This window comes from Dreissena polymorpha, chromosome 6, assembly GCF_020536995.1.
Source record: "Dreissena polymorpha isolate Duluth1 chromosome 6, UMN_Dpol_1.0, whole genome shotgun sequence".
Taxonomy (NCBI): domain Eukaryota; kingdom Metazoa; phylum Mollusca; class Bivalvia; order Myida; family Dreissenidae; genus Dreissena; species Dreissena polymorpha.
The window spans coordinates 17,164,214-17,175,487 of record NC_068360.1 but is presented as its reverse complement, the minus strand read 5'-3'; the positions used below and the strand labels follow the sequence as shown (position 1 = coordinate 17,175,487).

General features: G+C 36.0%; 3 protein-coding genes across 5 annotated transcripts in view; 2 read left to right on the top strand and 1 right to left on the bottom strand.

Moving 5' to 3' along the window:
• LOC127836524 (uncharacterized) overlaps positions 1–11,274 on the top strand; it is a 149,573-nt gene that overhangs the window by 27,600 nt on the left and 110,699 nt on the right. The gene's annotated exons all lie outside the window — the stretch shown is intronic.
• Positions 145–5,247, bottom strand: LOC127835471 (major facilitator superfamily domain-containing protein 1-like). The gene is made up of 5 exons (XM_052361918.1): positions 5,120–5,247; positions 4,491–4,588; positions 4,165–4,277; positions 667–714; positions 145–194 (listed from the first exon to the last, which is right to left on the bottom strand). The coding sequence occupies exons 1-5, from the start codon at positions 5,195–5,197 to the stop codon at positions 145–147; spliced, it is 387 nt and encodes a 128-aa protein (XP_052217878.1). The 5' UTR covers positions 5,198–5,247.
• The window catches only part of LOC127836522 (DNA replication licensing factor mcm7-A-like), a 194,240-nt gene continuing 190,188 nt past the window's right edge, over positions 7,223–11,274 (top strand). The window contains exon 1 of the mRNA XM_052363170.1: positions 7,223–7,238. The gene's annotated coding sequence lies outside the window, so the exon portion shown is untranslated. The remainder of the gene's footprint in view (positions 7,239–11,274) is intronic.

Here is an 11,274-nt window from a genome sequence, read left to right as displayed (position 1 = left end):
ACATACAAAGGGGAGTAACTGGTGAAATATTACAGTTGTCGGTTGCGTTGCTGAAAAAATTGTGTACATTTGTAGTTAACGAGATTGATGTAAAATATCGAGCAAATGTTTCGAAACTCACCATTCTTTTAAATATTTTAATAATCAACGAAGATTATTCAAACGTTCCTTTCTGCTGAGATTCAATCCTCCTCCTGAAAATGAACAAACATACGATACTTATTTTGGTCATGACTTATCAATAGTTGTACTATGTTATACAATATAAAGAAATGACTGAACAAAATATACAAAGCTCTGCATAATTAATTTAATTTAACGGAAATGCTTTTATTCCTACACTTGCTTGCACAATCGTTGTGTCATTTAATTAAGGGATCAGTGTAGATTTAATCACTCAATCCGGAATTTACTGTACACGGGATGGGTGTTTTGACCAAAAATACCAGCAAACAAAGCATTACGAAAATAATTGATGATTCCAGCACAACACCTAACTTGTATCATGTTTTGCTTGCGGTAAGTCGTACATGCATCGTTCTTTTTAAAATCGTTATTGTGGTATATTTTAAACAAATCCCTGAATATTCCCCTTAACTCGTGTTTCCTACGATATTTTCAGAAATAGTAACACGCGAGAAACATAACTAAACAACGTAGGCATACCACGCGACGAATCCACATTGTATAGTACCGCAGCAGTTATTAATGCACCTGAAAATCAAAAACAAAATATCCATATGTAAATCAACAAAATTAAAAAAATATATATATGTTTAATGTACACATGACATACGTGTTATTTTCAGAATTGACCGCAAGTCTGTTTTTACATTCGATCCAAATGATTTGCACGAATACAATGTGTATGATTATTATGTACTGTTGTGGTTTGGCAATGTACAATGCAGTAATGCAATTCAAAACATTAATGCAATTTAAAAAAATACATATGGATATACATCGAGTGTCTAACGTGAATCATTCTCTGTTATCATATTGTAAATTAAATTGTGTCAAACTTCATTTTCCCCTTCATTCTGCCAGTTACTAGCAACACATACAATCTGATCTTATTATCAGTTAGCCGCGTTAGCCGGCTGATCTTTAACTGGAAAAGTTGGAAAAGGTTATTGAATGCCCCCGATTAAAAAATACAATTTCGTCCGATTTATTTGTTAAGAAAACTTTTTCTGTGTTTAACACGAAAACTTAACTCGAGAATGAATAGAATCAATTGCTTTTTCACATATACTAAAATTTTATTAATTTAGCGTCGCAATATATTAGAAATTAGCTTTAATTTTAGTTGCAATTTTCCCCAATACCGAAACGTCTTCTCCAATAAGGAATCACGTAATCTTATTTATGAGAACAAAGGTCAGCGACCGTGATGTAGGTTTTCATTTCTTAAACAATGCATGCTTAAAAGATAGATAAAAAATGTTTTAATACCAAGCGCTATATATATCTCAATATGAGTATAACCATAATACACAGTAAGTTAACAGAAGTGACACAGATCAGACCCCATTAAAACACTAAGCACAACACTTTCTGGAATAGTTCCAATGGCATTTGTAATGAAATGTATACCAATGCATAATGACAAAATGATGGACCCAGTATGTACATGGGCTGAAAACACAGCCACCATAGCTTGAGTGAACGATCAAAACGTGAATCATTATTCTTAAAAATGAAAATTAGTTTGAAGACACGTATTAATTGATAATGTTAACATCCACATCAAATTAAACTGTAAACTTAATATTTAGCACCAGTGATACACATCGCATTCTTTTTAAAGCTCGGGTAGCAGGTTGATACAACGCCATAATCTTTGTTTCGGATAACAGGTTGATAAATATATCATTTTCTTTTTAAAATAATAAAAAAGGTGTCACACTATTAATCATAATTTTTGGTTTCGCTTTTGGAATTTTCCGATATTGGGGAATCGACTATACTCGTATTTTATATACCACGTCATACACAGGGTGCAGGATCACGTGACCTTGTTGGGTTCCCAATTAAACGTTATTAATTATACGTTAATTAATTATATATATATATATATATATATATATATATATATATATATATATATATAGATTGGAGAAATATGCTGTTCAAACAGTGCTAATTACATATTTTATACATATGCCCTAGCGCTTTCGACTTTTCGTCTTCATCAGGGGCTTGTCAACACAGATATGGTTGTACATGCAATATTGGACATGACAGCGGAAAGTTTTAAAAATAGATAATTCAAAATTGATTGATCGTAACTCACCGATAAAAACGTGCATTCGCCTAGAGCCGTGTCCGTATTGTTACAGGCTAATTGAATATTCGTAGTGGTTTACAATAGACTGGCTTCAGACTCATTTTAGCAATGAATCACGCAGAAAACATTTGACATCTGCCAGAACACAAACCTCTAAAATATGATGTATGTGTTTTGAAGACTCCATTATGTGTCATTTTTGTTTATTCCATATGGAGCAAGGGTGTTCAGTCGCCTTATCCAATATGTCTCCCGCGACTTGCGTTGCTCGTCGGACCACTGTGTATTTGCTTCTATACAATTCAGAATAATATTGTCACACGGGTGGCCCGATTCGCTGAAATGTGCGGCAACGGGAGACCTATTGAATTTGCGAGTTTTCCAGTCGGACCTATGCAGATTCATGCGTATGTTCAATGCCAGTTTTGTTTCGCCAACATATTGCTTGTTACATATACTGCACGTCATCAGGTATACGGCATTTGCAGTTTTGCAGTTGTGTTTACCTTTAATGGATGAAATGGCACCAGATGTGGCTTTGAATGTATTTGATGGGCGCATCATTTTGCATGTTTGGCACCGACAGGTGCCGCATGGTTTTGATTCTCCAAGAACAGCTTCTTCGGATTTTGGTGTTATTTTGGCACGTACAAGAATGTCCCTGATACTTTTGGGTCTTCTGTATGCCAAAATGGGCTGTTCAGGAAATATACGTTTAAGCTTGTTTGATTTTTCGATTGTGGTCCAGTGGCGGTCAATGATGTTTTTTATTTTTGGTAGCCCTGGATGGTAAGTGACCACAAACGGTATGCGAGTGTTTGGCGTTTTGCTTTTGTATTGGAGTAGGTCCTCTCTATGTAAATTGCCGGCTTTGGTTATGGATTGGGATACTTTCGTGTCATTGTACCCACGTCTGCATAATTGGTCGGATATCTCCTTTGTTCGGATTTCAAAATCTGATTTTTGGGTACAAATCCGCCGTATTCGAAGGGCTAAGCTAAATGGTATATTCCTACAGCAGTGTGGTGGATGGCAGCTTGAAGGTAGAAGGTACTGGTGGCTATCTGTGGGTTTTGAATAAAGGTCGGTTATAAGACTGTTGCCCTCAATTCGTGAGACAGTATCTAAGAAAACGTGTTGTGTATTAGATATTTCGGTGGTGAACTTAATTTATTTATGGAAGTTGTTGGCAAGTTCAAGGAATATTTGGAGGTTTTCTTGTCCATGAGACCACTGCATGTCTATATCGTCTATGAAACGTAACCAGCGATAAGGTGTCAATGGTACCGCCTTCAGGAGTCCTTCGAGATGTCCCATGAAAATGTTGACATATGATGGTGCCATTTTAGTTCCCATTGCTGTACCTTGTATTTGGAGGTAATGCACCCCATTGAACTCAAAGTTATTACATTTCAGGATAAGGGTCAGTAAATCCACTAATGTTTTTGTTGAAGGGTCTTTTATGTCTCTTGTTTCCCAAGCATGTGTGCAGGCCTCAATGCCTTCTTCGTGAGGAATGTGTGTATAAAGAGATTCAACGTCCATGGAGACAAGTAATGTGTCGCTTGGTAGAGTGTCGGATGATGCTTTTGTAAGATAGTCCGTTGTATCTTTTACATACGACGGAAGTTTCACTACGTGAGGTCTGAGATGATAATCCACAAACATTATATAATAATTATATATATTATATTATTATATATTATAATATATTATATTATATTATTATATTACAGCCAGTACACGTTATGAAGTATCAACCCTCCATACATAGACAGGACACAATACCAATGTGCTGTACATACTGGCTGTACACGTTATGAAGTATCAACCCTCATTACATATAATACATAATACCACTGTGCTGTACATACAGGCGGAACACGTTATGAAGAAAACCTCCAGTATTAGGTATCCCATGGTGTCAACTATGTAACCAACCAAGTAGTTATCAGCCGCCTGTCCCAGTGACAACACGGTATTCACCCTTCATGAAAGAAAGTAATTTGGCTTTGCATTACTTAAAAAAGGCATTCTTCATGAACGAAAGGACTCCAGTTTTTGAATTATTTAAAAAGGATGATTGTCATACGCTCTAATTCGTTTATTTAATATGCATGTCATTACAACCATTAATTGGGGGTCTGGAAGACTTAAACATTCGGCGTAAAATCTCTACGTAAATTGTTTACATACGTACAGCCAATATGCCGTCCCTAAATTATGTTGGGGTACCACACGGGAAACCAGCGGCCACGCAGCTGTTGTATATAGTGAATACCCAATGCCTAACATTATCTGAAAACAAAGGTACACCAATGATTTTCAATCGAATGATATAAAGTTTTTTATGTAACTTCTTAGTGTGTTATTCAGGTTGAACATATTACTGCCATGCAAATCATATTGCACGTAATTCTAAACCAGAGCATTTAAACAAATTGATCGAACGTACGCGTCCAAGGATGTAACAGGATTTTACTTTTGCATGGTTTTCCTTTAAGATGCAGAATGAAATTTCACATTGTCGCTAAAATATCCGAATAATAAACTCCATTGACGTAATATGGAGATAGAGTTTTGTTTATACCAGCTTGTATTTTATATAAAATATTAACAAAGTGATACTTCGGCTTCACCAGTAGGTGAGAAACCTTATCATACCATTCATTTTCATATTTTATGGCAAAGCACTAATTGCCAAACAATAAGACTCAATACCACATTATACTTTATGACACACAAGTACACAACAATCATTAATAATCGAGATCCTTCTACAAATGACTCATCTAACAAGAAACACACACACATATATATTAGTCTTACCACACAAATATACGGTTCTGTGTAAGTGAACGCCAAGAGCACATGACTTCCTAGCGAGAGAATGATGCCCGACAACATTCAGGACATGTTCTTTCCCACCTTGTCGATTGCAAGGCCGAATATTGGCATAGTGATGGTCCGTAAACCATACTGCCAAATGAAATTGTTTATTGTCACATACAAGGAAGATCTTTGATCGAACGATATGTCTAATTCCAATGAAAGTAATGAAGTAGTTTCTCATGTTCCTTATCATAGTACAATATGATACAATGTGATAACAAAAACTGTAAAAATGTTTTCTGTTCGTGACTTTTGTACGTAAACGTTTATTTTCTTAAATATCATTTGTATTGTTTAAAGAAACAACATAGTTAAAGTTAATACAATTCTTAAAGGTATCATGCTTAATCCTTTAATATCAAACACAATCAACAATATTTAATGATACTAGATTTAAAATTTCATTTCACTCAGATAAATACATCACGTCGCACACATGCATCGGCTCATGTTTCTCTGAACAAGGGACTCCCAGGGACAAACATGCATAAATAAAGGACCATGTATGAGTGTAAAATATAGTAGATAAATTCTGCTTGAACAACAGAAGTTTCACCTCTTTATTATATCAACATTCACTTTATAATACATCATTACAGTATAGTCTAATATGAGTGTCGAATATACTCAATTATAAAAAAATCAATGAATATAGTGCAAACATGTACAAAAAATGAAGTAATGAGACACTAATTAGAGAGCCATTGACTTAATATCACGTGGCTGCAAAAAATGTGTGTTATTCCTTTCGATAAATGGAAATATACTTGTACTGAAATTAAATTGTAACCGAATAAAATGTGTAACGGGTATTGTTTCACAACTTACTCGCCATAAGTAATTGATTGCTCACCATTTGCATTGAACTTCTCATTAGAAACTATTGTTGATTGAGTAACTGTTTACGGTAAAAAGGTGTGATGATGATGCCCGACAGCTGCCGTTTTCGGGCGGTATTTACGCCCGGACGTTTCATGGTTCTTGAAGCTGACACGGGGGCACTTATCCGCCCCTTGAATTATTGTGAGGGGGAAGATATCCGCTTACTTAATTCTGACAGGGAGGCACTTATCCGCCCCTCAAGATTTGATGGGACTGCACTTCTCCGCACCCTTTAAAATAAGGGGGCACCTTTCCGGGGTTAAAAGTTGTTAAAAAACGTCATTTAACAGAAAGCTGAAGTTTTGAATATCAAGGTTTAGGACATAGTTGTCGTAGCACGGCTGGTTAGTTTTACACGACTTTTACCGTTTTGCTAGCTTGGGGAAAGTTTCATTTATTGGAGCTTGATTAAGATGGAAAAAAGTTTTGTTGCACATTACGTCATTCGTAGACTTCATTGAGTCTGGGTTTATTCCCCCAAAAGCACGTTAGGCCAACTTAAGTCATTTTTAAATTTATTTTCAGGAATACTTTGTAATATATTTAAACCAGGCCAGTTGGGTCTCAATAACACAAAAAATGAAATGCATTGTAATCATTTAATACATTGGTAATGTATTGGTTTGGGAGGGCTTGCATAAGTCAATCGAGCCATAGCGAGCAGACTAATTTTATCCCTTTCCTCCATAAGAAGCAAAGTAAAAATGGCTTTTGAAAACAGTATAAAACCAGAACAGCCTGGGAGTTACTCACACTCTGTTCAGGTTTTATGCTCTTTGCTGCTTATCAGTTTCTCATGTTTGGAGATGATGACTTAACAACTTGAATCCAGTAAGAACGGTCTTTAATTAAATGTAACTCTAAGGGACTACAAATGCGTGAAAATACGTATCTAAGTGGTGAAGGGTTTAGCCTTACTTTACTTTTTGAAATTAAGTTTTGTCTGTGTTTCGACCATTACAGATATAATGTTCTCATGTAACCAGAGATTGAAAACATTTTACTCCAGGTTACAATTGCACACAGAGAACAAGTTGGGCTGTGGATTGATCTGGACGATGTACACAACCACGACCCAGAGCTAAAAGAGACCATTAGAGAGAACACTCGTCGCTACATGCAGCTGTTGGCTGATGTAATACAGGAGCTCTTGCCTGAATACAGGGAACGAGAGGTGTGTAGTTACTTATCTACCAATTTTCTAAAATTCAGATACATGTACTCCCTTTGCATTCTTGCATTGGAAAAAAAATCCGTCGTTTGACTAAAAGTGGGACATTTGAGTTGTTGATTTTTGCTAACAAATGCTTTAAAATTGGGCATACAGATTATTTAAATTTTATATTTACCGAGGTTCAACGTATTGAGCTGGATTCGAGATGAATTAAATGTTAAGACATATTTTTTTAGCTCACCTGAGCACAATTTGCTCATGGTGAGCTGTTGTGATCGCCTTTCGTCAGTCGTCCGTCGTCAACATTTTGCCGTGTGAACACTCTAGAGGCCACATTTATTGTCTGATCTTTATGAAATTTGGTCAGAACATTTGTCCCATTGATACCTCGACTGAGTTCAAAAGTGGGTCATACTGCGTCAAAAACTAGGTCAATAGGTAAAAAAAAAAGAAAAATCTTGTGAACACTGTAGAAGTCACATTTGATGCCCTATCTTTATATAACTTCGTCAAAATGTTTGTCTAAATGATATGTTGGTTGAGTTCAAAAATGGTGACGGTCCGTTGAAAAACATGGCCGCCAGGTGGCGGGGCAGTTTTCCCTATATGGCTTTAGAGAAACCTTGTGAACACTCTAGAAGTCACAATTTCTGCCCAATCATGAAACTTCGCGAAAACATTGGTTTTATTGATAAATCTAGGACGAGTTCGAAAATGGTCCAGATCGGTGAAAAAACATGCGGGGCAGTTTTCCTAATATGGATATAATAAAACCGTGTTAACACTCTCGAGGCCATAATTATTGTCCAATCTTCATGAAATTTGGTCAGAGGATTGGTCTGTATAATATCTTGGATGAGTTCGAAAATTGTTACGTTTGCTTGAAAAACATGGCAGCCAAGGGGCGGGGCATTTTTTTTTCTAATATGGCTATAGTAAAACCTTGTGAGCACTCTAGAGGCCACATTTATTTTTCGATCTTCATGAAATTTGTTCCGAAGATTGGTCTCAATGATATATTAGATGAGTTCGAAAATGGTAACGTTTGCTTGAAAAACATGGCTGCCAAGGGGCGGGGCATTTTCCATAAATGGCTATAGTAAAATCTTGTTAACACTCTAGAGGCCACATTCATTGTCCGATCTTCATGAAACTTGGTCAGAAGATTCATTCCAATATTATCTTGGACAAGTTAAACAATGATGCTGGTTGGTTGAAAAACATGGCCGCCAGGGGGCGGGGCATTTTCCTTATATAGCTATAGTAAAACCTTGTAAACACTCTAGAGGCCACATTTATTTTCCGATCTTCATGAAACTTGGTATGAAACTTGGTCAGAAGACTTGATATCTTGGATGAGTTCGAAAATGGTTTCGGTTTCTTAAAAAACATGGCCACCAGGGGGCGGGCATTTTTCCTAATATGGCTATATATCATGCTTTTGTAAAACCTTTTTAACACTCTAGGGACCACATTTATTGTCCGATCATCATGAAACTTGGTCATATGATTTGTCCCAATGATATCTTGGATGAGTTTGAAAATGGTTCTGGTTGGTGAAAAAACAGGGCCGCCAAGGGGGCGTGGCATTTTTCCTTATATAGCTATAGTTAAACCTTGTTAACACGCTAGAAGCCGTATTTATTGTACGATCATCATGAAACTTTGTCAGAAGATTTGTCTCAATGATATTTTGGACAAGTTCGAAAATGGTTCCAGTTGCTTGAAAAACATGGCCACCAGTGGGCGAGGTATTTTTCTTTATATGGACTTATGAATATTCATGAAACTTTGTGAGTATATTTGTTTAAATGATATCTTGGATGTGTATGAAAATGGTTCTGGTTTGTTTAAAAAAATGGCTGCCATCGCTCACTAGTCATGAAAGTTGGTAAGAACATTTTGTTCTAATGACATCTTGGGCTGCACAGAACAGGTCAGTTCATTTGAATCTCAGGTCAGCGACTTTGGGCCTTTCAGGCCCTCTTGTTTTCTTGGAAACATTAAATTGGAAATTTTAGGCCCCATTTGGAAAAATTAAATTTATTTGAGACTGGGTATTTTAACCGAATGAACACTGATTTCAAATGAATGTTTCACTGTATCAGATTATTTGTAAGCAATTTTTATTTCGTAATTTAACATTAATCACTACAAAAAGTACTTACTTGATCATTATTTAATGCAAGACAAAAAAAAAACACACCAAAAAAGGTATACAAATTAGGCTTAAAACAGTGTTTAAGCTACATTAAATGCCACGTTTGAGGTAGTACACAAGGACGCATTAGATGTTTACATTGAACACAGACTCCTCCTGGAGCAGAGGAATCACCGTGATGGGGCCGAAGTCACTCGAGATCCGCGCAACAAATACCCTGCTGAGCTCATGAGGAGATTGTATGATAGCCAAATAGGAGGACTTTTAATATTGTGTCCCCTTTTGCACCTGTCCGTCAGATTGGCAGGAGATCCATTAACCATTAAGTTTTTGCAAGTTTGTCAAATATACAGATAATGCTTCTACAATTTAAATTCAAATGCTGATTGCTTAGGAGGAAAGGAAGAGGCCTCATATTTTGAATCAACAGGTCAAAGGTCAAGGTTACCAATTTGTTACAGGCAAATCGTCTCCATGCAATATCAAGATGACCTTTTTACCTGCAAGTCCTAGTTATCGATGGCTAGACCCCAAATCGCCTCTTGTTTCAAATTTGACGTATTTTAATGACATAATCCTTTCTAGCTTAAAAACCAGGTGGAATTGACTTAATACAACTAGTTTAAAACCAGAACATTCTTTACTCGCAGTATATTCAGGTTTATTCTGTTTGCTGCTCATTAAAAACTAAGGGTTGGAAATGAAGCTTTTGGAAAGTTAAACCATTAAAAAGGTTATTAATTTACTTTGATTTTCTAAGGGACCACAAACACGTCAAAGTGTGTATATATGTGGTTAAGTAATTAACTCTTTCAGTGCTGGAACCGAATTTTGAAGGCCTTTGCAAACAGTTTGGATCCAGATGAGACGCCACAAAACGTGGCGTCTCATCAGGATCCAAACTTTTTGCTATTCTGATAGTATTCTTTGAAAAGAATCGAAGAAATGGCTAATTTTAGAAATTCAGCAGACGACATTTTAGCAGACGACAAATTTCCCAGCATGCAAAGGATTAATGTGGTTAAGTAATTAAGATGTCGTCCTACGTCCCTCATTCACAGTGAGGTGTACTTCAAGGCTTGAAGCAATGAGAAGCATGTGGCCATTCGTGAGGTGAAGGCTTACTGCATCGGCAAGCTGGTCAACGTGAAGGGCATCGTCACCCGGGCAATGGAGATGAAACCCATGATGCAGGTTGCCACATACACCTGTGACACATGCGGCAACGAGACATACCAGCATGTAAGTGGTGTGGTTCATGAAATGAAAATTGAAAAATGTTCATCATAATTATTATTTTATGATTTTAGTTTATTATATACACTGCATATGTCAACATGTTTGATGCAAGAAAATTTGAACATAACTTTCTGTGTCATTGAAACACTATGTTCAGAGGTCCAAGTCAAGTCAAGTAATATTTATTTATAAAGTCGGGTATATTAACATATAAACACAAGCTCTAAAGAGCTTTTAAAACCGACTTATAAACTCAACATTTACATGATAACACAAAAGCACATACAGTATACAACTACATAACGTAAGACACATTATTAAAAAAAGTTTAAACTGTTTAACATGACAAAATGAGCAATGCATTGCAACACAACATCGTATAACGAAATCGATTATTTATCAAACCAGTCAGTCAAATAATTATTTAGATAATTAGACAAACAAAACAATCAAGCGAACAATCTGCTAAAATTGAACATACTCAAGCATAGATGCCTGTATATACAGATTTTGAAACAGCATAGTTATTTTATGGTATTAAAATATAATAAAATAATCTGACTAGAATCATTAATCATGAATATTTACATAGGTTTAGCACAATAAGGTTTAATATCACAAATTTCAGTGTGTATT